A 12177-nucleotide genomic window follows, 5' to 3' on the forward strand; every position below is an offset into this window, starting at 1 on the left:
GCCCTAGCCCCCCATTTTGGGTAGCCAATGTCCAAGTTGCCCATCCCTGTCTACTCTGTGTGTGGAGGGGGTGGGAATGATTCTTGTTGTAAGAATTTGTTCCCTCTTTTGACCTACTGCTTCCATAGGTGTAGGTCAAGTTCATCAAATTGTATCAGATTACTCTTCTTTTCCTCTTCTTTCTTCTTCTGGTTGAGCTCTGATCATCCAGACATTGAAGCCAGGTCAAGTGGGTCATGCATTTATTTTTTATCATTTCTTTTCTTCATGTTGATTTCTGGCTTCATTACAATGATTAGAGAAAATACTTTGTATTATTTCAGTCCTTATAAATTTGTTGGGAGTTGTTTTTTGTTCTAGCTTATGATCTGTTCTAGATAATGATTTATGTGCGCTAAAGAAAATGTATATTGTTCTGATGCTGAATGGTGGTGGTGTGCTGTGGAGTGGGTTCCAACTTATAGTGACCCTGCATGGGGTTTCCAAGGCTGTTAATCTTTATGGGAGCAGTAATGTACAATAAGCACTGGAATGCTAACCACAAGACAAGCAGTTCAAACCCATAAGCCTCTCCTTAGAAATCCTTTAGAGGGTGACTGTGAGTCAGAACTGGCTCAATAGTGCTTAATAACAGCAACAACAATGCTAGATTAAGGTACTCTGGTAGTGTGGTGGGTTCTGAATTGGGTTGCTAACCACAAGGTCAGCAGTTCAAATCTACGAGCAGTTCCATGGGAGAAAGATGAGATTTTCTGATCCTGGAAAGATTTACAATCTTGGAAACACTTACAGGGTCACTATGAGACAGAACCTTTTGCACAACACACCACCACCAATGTTAGATTTTGCAATTGAATCCCACGTTTCCTTTTGCTCTTTTCCCTTATTTCTAGTATCTGTCTTCTAGTTCATTTACTCTATCTCAGTCTGTTTGTCTCCATCATTGATTGCTTCTCTGGCTCTTTCCAATTCAATTGCTTTCTTCTTTAATTCTAGTAGTTCTGATTTTTTTTTATGTTTTCAATTTTCTTGTTAAGTTTCTCATTTTGTTTCAGCATTTGTTTCCTGATCTCTGTGCCTTTTGGTTCTTTAAACACAGTAAGCACCATACTCTGAAAAATACCATTTCTTTTTATTAGTCCAGCCTCCAATCTTTATGTTTTGCAATTGATTTGTCCTTCTTCTCTTATAATTTTATGAGTTTTACTGTTTTTGTTGAACTTGGTCCATTTTGTTTTTATTTTAACTTTAATTTTCTGTTTTGTGTTTTTGGGGAAATGTTTTTGATTTGGAAAGGTTTTTGTTTGGGCACCTTTGTGTCCCAATGGCCAAGTACCTGGCTATTAACTAGAAGGCCAGAGCCTGCCTCCCCTAGCCGCTTTGTGGGAGACAGATGTAACAGGCCATGTCCTCAAAGACCCGCAGCTCTGGGGGTCAGCTCCACTATGCCCCACAGGGTTTCTTCCAGTCAGAATCAATGGACCCAGTGGCTTTGGACTTGGTATTTTCTCCTGAGAACCACTAATAGGTATTCTTAGCCATAGTTTCTTGGTTGTTTCTTTCTTCAGCACTGATTGTGGGTGTTTAATCTCTGGAATTCGATGTACATGTGTGTGAGAGATGGGGTTTTTCTGGTTAAAGGCATTTGTGAAATCCATGGGGCTGAACTTTCCTCTGGCAAACATGGGAGCTCTGTATTTTCCCACATTAGTGCCACTGCGCAAACTCCCCCGATGTCCCCCAGTGGACAGTGTTGCCCATCAATCTGAAGTATTCCCCTGAAGCTGCTGCTCTTAGAGTTCTTCTTGGTCCTAGTGCTCACTTGTCTCCAGCCTCAGCAAGATTCAACACCACTCTCCTGAAACACCAGTCTACCTTCACCCCCTTTCCAATTGTATGACCCACCAACTCCCATGGCCAGTTTGTGCCTCCTTTAAACAAACAGTCTATAGCTTCCTTAGATTAGTTCCCTTGTTATCTTCTCTATATACTGTCTAACTTGGCCCATAAATGGCCACAATGATTCCAGCTCGTAGTGATTCTGTATAGCATTCCCAAGACTTTTAAATCTTTGAGGGAGCAGAAAACCTAATCTTTCTTTTGTGAACTATCTGGTGGATTGAAACCACCAATTTTGTGTGGTCTACAATCCAGTGCTTTTTTTTACAGAGCCACCAGGCTCCCATGTATGTACGAAATGGCTCACAACTGTAGAAGTGGGCAAGTAAATCCACATGTAGAAATATCTTCTTCTGTCAAACCTCTGTATGCATGTGGGTTTAGTCTCCCTCTCCCTCCCACACCTATTAAGCCTCCATGTTTATTCATGTATCTACTTGTTGTTGTTGTTAAGTGCCGTCGAGTCGGTTCCGACCCATAGCGACCCTGTACAGGGTTTCCGAGGGTGTAAATCTTTACGGGAGTAGAAAGCCTCATCTTTCTCCCGCGGAGCGGCTAGTAGTTTCGAACCGCTGACCTTAAGGTTCGCAGCCCGATTCGTAACCACTACGCTACCAGAGCTCCTTGTAGACCACCATTATTGCAGGATTATGTATATAATAGTAAAAGGGCGCTTATAAAGTTCATGGAAAGATTTTTTTATCTTTTCATTTTATTTTTCCACAGCTTTTTGAAGCCCCCTTGTGTCTACATCTCTTGCATTTAATTCTTGCTCTCCTCCAAGTATCTTCCCCCATCTCTATCCTATTTTGCCAGCCCCTCCCCCCTTACTGTGTATGGCTTTCCCCTTTACCCAAGTTAATTCGTGTCTCCCCTATAGTTACTGTGTTACCCTCCCCTATCCCTTCACTCTGGTAACCATCAAAGAACATTTCTTATAGTGTGAAAACCTTTTCTTGACTTTTTTATAATAATGGTCTCATACAATGTTTGTCCTTTTGTAACTGACTTTTTACACTTTAGTGTAATGTGCTCCAGGTTCATCCGTGTTATAAGATATTTCATAGATTCATTGTTAATCTTTAACCTTGTGTAGTATTCCATTGTGTGTCCATGCCATAGATTGTCTGTTCATTCTTCCATTGATGGGCATTTGGATTGTTTCCATCCTTTTGCTATTGTGAATAGTGAGGCAAAAAATATAGTTGTGCATACAGCTGTTCTTTATCACTAGAGGATGTATACCGAGTAGTGGGCTTTCTGGATCATATGGTATTTGTATTTGTAATGTTTTATGGAAGTGCCACATGTTTTCTACAGTTGTTACACCATTTAGCATCTCACCAGCAGCATCTGAGGGCTGCGGTCTCCCTCCCTTGCCAACATTTGTTGCTATACAGGTTTATGCCATATACATCCTGAAAGCCACAAGAAGTTCTAAGTTTTACAATCTGATACTAACATTATCTCCTTGCTGGTAGAAAGTTTTGAACAACCACATTCACTTAGATTTATTTTTATGGGATGATGAGGTAATAGTTAAAGATAATAGATAAAGGCCAAATAGTCTGAAATTCTGAACTTCTAGACGAGTCATCAGCCGTAATAGTCTCTACCAACTGGCATTATTCCCGGTGGCGCTTCCACAGAGCAACTGTGAGAGAACAGGCATGCATAATTATCTGTCTGCCTTCAATAGCATAGGAAAACATCGCTCCCATATATTTCCCACCAGACTGCCATTGATAGCCTGCTATGGAGTTAGCGTTCTTACTGTCTCCCCTGAGAAACAATACTAGGACACAGAACCTCTGTGTTTAGGGGCTCTACTGCAGGCCACTGAAAATATTCCTGACATGTGACCAAGTAGCCTTTAATTAAATTAAAAATAAAAAACAAAAAGACAGTTGAGAATTGAATAGAGGGCTTCTTTCAGCTGGATGTTTCTCTTAGATAGTGTTAGAATCATAAAGATCACTGATAAATAATGAAAAGGTATATGTGCTGCATGGAAGAGGTCCAATGGCATAATTTATTCCTACACTGAGGGAATGGGGTCCTCTAGTAATTCACATTAGAAAAATTATCCTTTTAAGTATCTTGAATTTAGCAAATGAGTCTCTCCGAGTACTTGGGCAACTCTTAGACTCAAATGGGTAATTTCACAACTGGCCTTATCCTTCTGAACTATTAAAAAACGAGTAAAGTTTCACCTTCAGGAAGCACTAATTTTTTAAGTACCAGCAAAGGTCAGGCTCTAATAGTGCCCTGTTGGGGACCTTACCAATAACATAAAAAATGTGATTCTCTGTGAATGTCAAATTGAACTGGACTCTTTTGGTTCTCCTTCAATTCTCTCCTGGGATGGTGTCTGGGGTTGAAATCAACATTGAGTACAGCTACTGTAAAGTATCATCTTATAAGGCTAGGATAATCTCAGATGTAAAAGATGGACACAAATAACAGGATGTTAAGAAGCTCATTATTGGGTTAAATATTCAAAATCTGATGGAAGTTTGATATATTTGACCTAAAAAACACTGCAGTTTATTATGACAACTATTTAATCTGTAGGGTTATAGAAATCCTAATGTGGTGCTACAGAATAATATACCGGACTACAAGGTCAGTTTGAACCACAAGGTCAGTGGTTCAAACTCACCAGCTGCTCCCCAGAAACCCTACACAGGGTCACTATAAGTCGTAACCAACTCAATGGCATTTAAAAACAACAACATAACTCCCGAAGTAAATTAAGCACACTCTATATTGAATTGAAAAGAAGAGATTTGAATTCATAACACCATTTTGATTAGTGAAAGGTATTCAGAGCACATATGTGAAAGGTAATATGTGCATAAACCATATATTACAAATGCCTTTAAAATGCGAAGATATGCTTCTGCCTTCTGTGTGACTGCTACACCATTTCAAACCTTGAAAAAACAATGTATAGCTTTTGACAAATATACCCAACTGTTGTGCACAGTTTGATTTATGTTCACTCATTTCAAATGCTGCTGCAGAATTGTTTTGGAATGGATGAAAAATGTCTGCTGAAAGTGATACAACTATATATGTGCAGAATAATACAGTTTTAAGAAGGGATATTTAATATGATCCAGATTGCAACTCTATTTCACAAAAATGCCCTTTAAAAAAAACTTCTGGCAGACTTATTTTTGTGTTTGGTTTGGTTTTTCATCAGTGCATCAGTTTGGATGTTTGCCTAACGTGAGAATGAGTCTTTTTTGCTAAAACACACGTCTGTGCCGCAGATCAGTTTATATGAGACTGGTAAATGGGAGAACAACATCACTAAAACATAGATGCTATATTTGTTTGTGTACCCGAAACCAGATATAAGACAAACAGACGAACACAGTTAGTCACCCCACATTCTTTCCTTGTCTCCATCTGACCACATGCCTTATTATAACACTGCTTTTTGTATGATTCTCCTCAACCTTCCTGTGTTTTGCACTTGTTCCGTAGTTTACCAATCTCAACTTTTCTTTTTTTCCCTGCCGTAAAGATATCTTCACATGTACACACATAGTGAAATAATGTATTTATTTATTTTACTATTTACCTAGTAGGAGGTGTCTTGTCTTTCAAATCATGCTCATGTTATTTACTGGGATTGTTACTGTGTGTGATAGTGTTCTTTTTACATAAATAGTAAGTGGTTCTTGCCTAACCCTATCTTATCCATAAACACTATAATTTTTCTTAGGTGATTTTGCAGGCCTTATTAAGAATATATTTATCTCATTATATCAGTCATCTGTATGTGCACTTTACTTATTAATTGCAGTAATCATTATAGAATTACTCTCTGAATTATGGACTTCCCTTATGAATGCAGAGTAAATAGATTGAGATGTCAATTACTTACTGGATTCATCTATTTAATTTCACCTTCACATAGTAAACGAGCCCTCTGTGTACATTGTGTCACCCCATTAAAAAGTAACCTCCCTCCCTTTATGAGGTATTTATTTTTAAGCAATCCATAACAAAGACATTTCATAAAGATTTAACTTGCTTTCACTGAATTTTTTTTTTTTTTTTTTTAGTTTGAATCACTAAGTTTATGGTGAGCTACATTAAGTAATTGCCCTCACTTCCACATACAGATATTCCCAAACTTCATTTAAGTCATTTGCAGTTAGCATGTGAATTTCACAATCAACGTGATCTGAAATCAAATTTCATCTTGGTCTATTAGCAGGGAAGAACCCTAAATAGCACAAACAGCGCTCAACTGTTAACCTAGAGGTTGGTGTTTTAAATCCACCAAGTGGTGTTGTGGAAGAGAAGTGCCGGTGATCTGCTTCTGCTGAGATCACAGCCAGGAAAACCTTATGTAGTGGTTCTACCCTAACACACATGGCTGCCATAGTCAGAATCAACGCGGTGCAGCTAATGACAACAAACTGCAGAAAGTCAGTCTGTAAATTTAAAATATTTTTAAATTGAGATTCCAGGACAGGAATCCATTAATTCTCATGTTCTCACCACAAATCCTAGAACACGTGAATTCCACTAACAGAAGAAAATGAACATTCTCCAGAAAGACATCTTTTGTTTTCTTTCTAAGACGATACAGATGTGTATCGTTTGGCTTAGGGAAGAAATAAATTGTTAATAGTATCTGCACATAACTATATAACTGGGTTAATATGAGTGAATTTTATAGAGTTCTGGAGGTGAACATGGAGTAGAGTTTTCAAAATCTAAGTATCTAGTGGCACTGTGGATGAAGCATTAGTCTGCTGATAAGTTTGGCCATTCAAACTCACCAGCCACTCTTTGGGAGAAATATGAGGGTGTCTGTTCTTATAGAAACCCTTGTAGAGGGTCACTCTGAGTAAGGTTCGGCTTGATAGCAGTGCATTTTGTTTGGGTTATAAGCAGGTCACAGTTTCTGATGAAGCTTATGTAACCCACAGTTTCTATAGTAGAGTTGAAAGACATTGAATCCTTACTTCCCAATGTGTCACCATTCTCACTATCTCCATACATATTATTGGAGTCCTGGTGTGGCACTATAGGATCAGCACTGGACTTCTAACCACAGTATTGGTGCTTCAAACCCATCAGCCACCTTTGGAAATCCTATACAGGGTTGGTATGCATCAGAACCAACTCAGTGGCACTTAATATTATCCATATTATTATCCATATTATTAACCATAGATTTAGACACTTCTCCTGATGATTAACAATATGGATGTTGTTGTTAAGTGCCATTGAGTTGGTTCTGCTGTATAGTCAGCCCCTTTTAGCAAGTTCTAGGTGGGAAACTCTACTGTTTCCTAATTGCTAACTTAATGACTACTATGCTACCAGGGTTCCATTAGTTTCTGTACAATCAACTATTCTTGTCATTTTGTGTTAGTGAGAATACATTTGACTTTGTGTTATTGACTTTGATCAGCATAATGTCTTTGAGGTTCATCTGTGTTGTATCATGTGTCAGAACTTCATATTTCTTCAAGACTGAGTAGTACTACACTTCGTTCATCCATTCATCTGCTGATGAGCACATGGGTTGCTCCCACCTCTTTGCTATTGTAAACAGTTGCACAGTGAACATCAATGTGCACTTGTCTGATTGTGTCATTGCTTTCGGGTCCTGGGCCTTGTTATTTTTCCTTCATGATGATTAATTATTTCATTTCCTATATTCTCTTTCAGCTGTGGGTCCAGATTTTTCAAGAACCCTCTTAAAAAGAGTAACTCTTGTCAAAGTGGGAGGTGAAGTTATCATTGAGTGTAAGCCCAAAGCTTCTCCAAAACCTGTTTACACCTGGAAGAAAGGAAGGGACATATTAAGAGAAAATGAAAGGTAATATCTTGAAATATTTTTCATATTTGGCTACCTTGTAATAATATGTCAGCCTCTTATAACTAGTTCTAGGTGGGAAACTTGACTATTTACTAATTGCAAACTTAATGACCACTAGGAGGGAATGGTTAACCATAGAACGGCATCTTTGGAAGAGGGATGGTGAATTAGGTGGTCTTTATTTTTATTCTCAATATTAGGATTTTTACAGAGCATTGCTTGCATAGATTCACCACATGATTGCTGTTGAAGACTGTTAGAACTACCCAAAAATGAGCAGCAAGAAATATCTTCCTTCATTGTAGCCTGAGCTTTTCTTGTCAGTTTCCAGTCTGCTCTATCCTACTTCCTCTTGGCATAGACAGGAAAGTTCAAATCTTCTTTGCTATAAAACCCTTCAAATATTGACAATACTGTTATGTGGCTTGCTAGACTCGCCTGTTTTGAGGCTAAATATGTCTAAACCCAAAAGTCATTTTGCATAAAGCATGGTTTTGATTATTTTAATACATCTATTTGAGGAGCTCTGGTAGCGTAGTAGTTACGATTCGAGCTGCGAACCTCAAGGTCAGCAGTTCGAAACTACTAGCTGCTCCGCAGGAGAAAGATGAGGCGTTCTGCTTCTGTAAAGATTAACAGCCTCGGAAACCCTGTGCAGGGTCGCTAGGAGTCGGAACCTACTCCACGGCACATAACAACAACAACATTTGAGATAAGTTTTTTTCCTTCAATATCTAAGCTTTTTATCTGTGTGTGTCCTGTTAGAGAAGAATCATCTTTAGAAGGTATTGTTGAATGTATAATGTAAATATATATGAGGTGTTTACGGTTTTATGTCAGATTGTGCCACATGGCAGGTATCTCTAAGACCTTAGCTTGACTTTTACCCCTTTATCCCCTGCCTCTTTCTGTAATCTACTAAATATGTCAGAAAATTATAATGATGCAGTAGTTTATGTTTGTCATCAATAAGACAGCATTTACCAGCTGGGTACATAATGATTTTTAACTGATGTTAAATGTCAAGTACTCAAGGATGCAATAGGGAAACCTGTAAAAACCTGTGTGCATTTAACCTTTCCACCTGTACACCTTTGGATTTGCATATGCAAACTAGATCATTGCCCTGATTATGTTATTTCATTAATGATTTTGCAAACAAACCTGATATGGTTTATAAATGGTGTATTTACACAAATAATAAATTCATAATACACAACCATTTCTGATTTCTGGCACGTCAAGAAAACAGTATATAGTTCACGGGATATTAGTGTAACATGGAAATTTAGAGCCAGACCTGGAGCTTGAGACACAATTGTTTACTTTACAACCTTAAACATCAGATTCATTTTCTGTTGTAGCTCAGTGTTTCCTAAAATATGGTATGTAACATTACGTTTACTAGTTATATATTTATTTTGATTTAAATATAATTTACATGTATATATTTAAATTTATATGACTTGTTTATTATAGATATATACAAGTATGTAAATACATATATATAAATCTGTGTATTTTGCAAATATACGAAACACATTTAATGAAATATTGAAGTACAGCTAGTACATACTATATGTATTGCTTAGAGTAAGCCTACATTGTAAAGGTTTTAATTTAAAGATGATAATAAGGAATAAATATTAAGTACATAATAATATGGATAATAGAAAACATGTCAGAAACCATGACTGATTAAAGTTAGAGTACACAGTAGATCAGTCAAGATAGGCTAAGCTATGGTAACCAGCAACCCACATATCACGGTGAATTAAAACAACAAAAGGGTATTTCTCATTCACGCTGTGAGCCCATCAGGGTCTGCTGGTGGCTCCACTCTGTCTTGTCATTTCTTTTTCACTAGATCCCAGGTTGTGGAAGCAGCACTTTTGTGAAACATGACCATCAAAAACTGGTGGCCAGGTGCACACTAGCTCTTAAAGTTTCTAGTGACACACTTCACTTTTGCTCACACTTCATTGGCCAAAACAAGTCACATGGCCATGCCCAAGTTCAACTCAACAGGTAAATATAATTCTACTATGTTCTTACAAAGGAGCTTTGGTAGCGTAGTGGTTATGAGTTGGGCTGCAAACCTCAAGATCAGCAGTTCAAAACTACCAGTGGTTCCATGGGAGAAAGATGAGGGTTTCTGCTCCCGTCAAGATTTACACCCTCGGGAACCCTGTGCAGGGTCGCTATGAGGTGGAACAGACTCCATGGCACATAACCACCACCATATTTCTATATGTTTGATGCTGTAGGATAAGCGCTCAACTGCAGTGTCGGCTTGAACCACGAGGTCAGCTGCTCTTCAGAAACCCTATTCAGGGTCACTTTCAATCGGAACCAACTCCATGATACTTAACATAATATTTATGACAGTATTAGTGACTATTTTCCACTGCTATACCTGAACCCCTGCTACAAACAGATATAATTGCTTTTTTGGTAAATGCTGCTCAATATCAAGAATTTTATTTGATAACTGAATTTAATTGATTATTTTCACCATCTGTCTCTAATCAGACTTTCTTTACTCTGGTCCTGATCTGATTCCCACTCAAGTTGACAACAAATCATAGTGGCTTCTAGGTCAGAGTAGAAGTACTCAGTAAAGGTTCAGAGATTCAGTATTCACAGAAGCAGCCTGCCTCATCTTGCTCTCAGGGAGCAACTGATGGATTCAAGCTAGGGACCTTTCTGTTACCAACCCAACACTTAACCCATTGCACCACTAGGGTTCCTTCTGAAATGGTTAACAGATTTCAGATATTGCTTCAAAATGTGTGTGGTACTAAAGATGTATTTGCAAAGATTTAAAGCTTTAGAAACATTATATGGGGTCATGGCACTTGACAACAACAGCAACAAACCTGTGTTGGTGGTGCTGTATTGTAAGCACTGGACCACTAACTACAAGATTGGAGGTTCAAGCCCACTACTTGCTCTGAGAGAGAAAGAAAAGCTTTCTGCTCCCTTAAAGATTTACAACCTCAGAAATGTTGTATAGGTTTGAGTTGGAATTAATTGAATGGCAATGGGAAATATTTATTAAAATTGAGGATACGCCCCATCTTTACCCAGAGACATGATATTTATCACCAGGCATGTAATAAATATTCAACATTAGTGCTTTTTTCTCCACACCAGACCTGTTGTCTCTTCCCTGCTCCTCCTTTATACCTCTCAGAATGTAAAGAGACCAATTCTGCCATTCAAAAGCTAGCCAAAATCCCAAACTGAATCTGCTGCCATCAAGTCTCATAGCAATCCTATGGTGGTGGTGGTTATGTGCCATGGAGTCGGTTCCGACTCATAGCGACCCTGTACAGGGTTTCCGAGGCTGTAAATCTGTATGGGAGCAGAAAGCATCATCTTTCTCCCATAAAACAGCTGGTAGTTTTGAACTGCTGACCTTGTGGTTCACAGCCCAATTCATAACCACTACGCTACCATGGCAACCCTATAGGGTGGAGTAAAACTGCTTCCTAAGGTTTCCAGGATGGTCTGTCTCCCAAAGAGGGGCTGGTAGGTTTGACCCACCACCCTTGTGGTTAGCAGCACAACGCCTAACCCACAATGCCACCAAGACTCCTTTAAAGCTTGTTGTTAAGTGCTATGGAGTCTGTTCTGACTCATAGTGAGTGAACCCATATAGGGTTTCCAAGGAGCAGCTGATAAGTTTGAACTGCCAGCCTTGTAGTTAGCAGTCCAGTGCCAGTCCTACAGTGAGTGCCAAACCAGGACTCCCTGTAAAAGCTTGCCATAGATAATATAAAAGTAGATGAAACAACATGTGTTTCATCCAAAGGAGACCCTGTCTTTCAGTCCTAACTATTGCTGCATGTGGAAACGTAGGTCTGGGCCTCCCTTTCTCCTACTGTTTGAAAAAAAGCTGGAAATCTGAACTTTTATATGAATTCTCTTAATTTTTAAATGTCAGAAACTATTTAAATTTAATTTCATTACAATATGGACCAAGTGAAACATATCCATCCCCAGGCTATATGTACTCCATGACTTTTAACTTCTGAGAAAGACACAAGCCCAATGGGACATAATGCAATTTTTGAAACAAAGATTTTATGATTTGTTTCCTATTAACAGATAAAATACTCTGCCATTTTTCTTCTTCTCTCTCTCTCTCTCTCTTTTTTTTTTTTTTTTTGAACAAAGGAGAAATAAAGTCAGTGTGTAAGTGAACAAAAGCAAGCATGGATGGAGTTCAAGACTGAAAATGTTAAGGTTTTCTCTTTTAGGAAAGGACTGGCGTTGAGAACAGAAAGAATTCTTTGACTGCAACCCAGCCCAGAGTAACAACATTTAATAGGCTACCTTCTTTATCCGAATTCTCTTTTCTGATGTGCAGTCTTCCAGATGAAAAGATATATTGTTAGCCTTTGAATAATATGTATTAA

At 38.4% G+C, this 12177-nt stretch overlaps 1 protein-coding gene across 2 annotated transcripts in view; it reads left to right on the plus strand.

Annotated features, from left to right (window-relative positions):
* CNTN4 (contactin 4) overlaps positions 1-12177 on the plus strand; it is a 1030428-nt gene that overhangs the window by 782179 nt on the left and 236072 nt on the right. For both annotated transcript variants that reach the window (XM_006868663.1, XM_006868662.1), the window contains one exon: positions 7603-7753. In XM_006868663.1, coding sequence (XP_006868725.1) covers positions 7603-7753 — 151 coding nt within the window. The remainder of the gene's footprint in view (positions 1-7602; positions 7754-12177) is intronic.

Source organism: Chrysochloris asiatica, unplaced genomic scaffold (assembly GCF_000296735.1).
Source record: "Chrysochloris asiatica unplaced genomic scaffold, ChrAsi1.0 scaffold00121, whole genome shotgun sequence".
Classification (NCBI taxonomy): Eukaryota; Metazoa; Chordata; class Mammalia; order Afrosoricida; family Chrysochloridae; genus Chrysochloris; species Chrysochloris asiatica.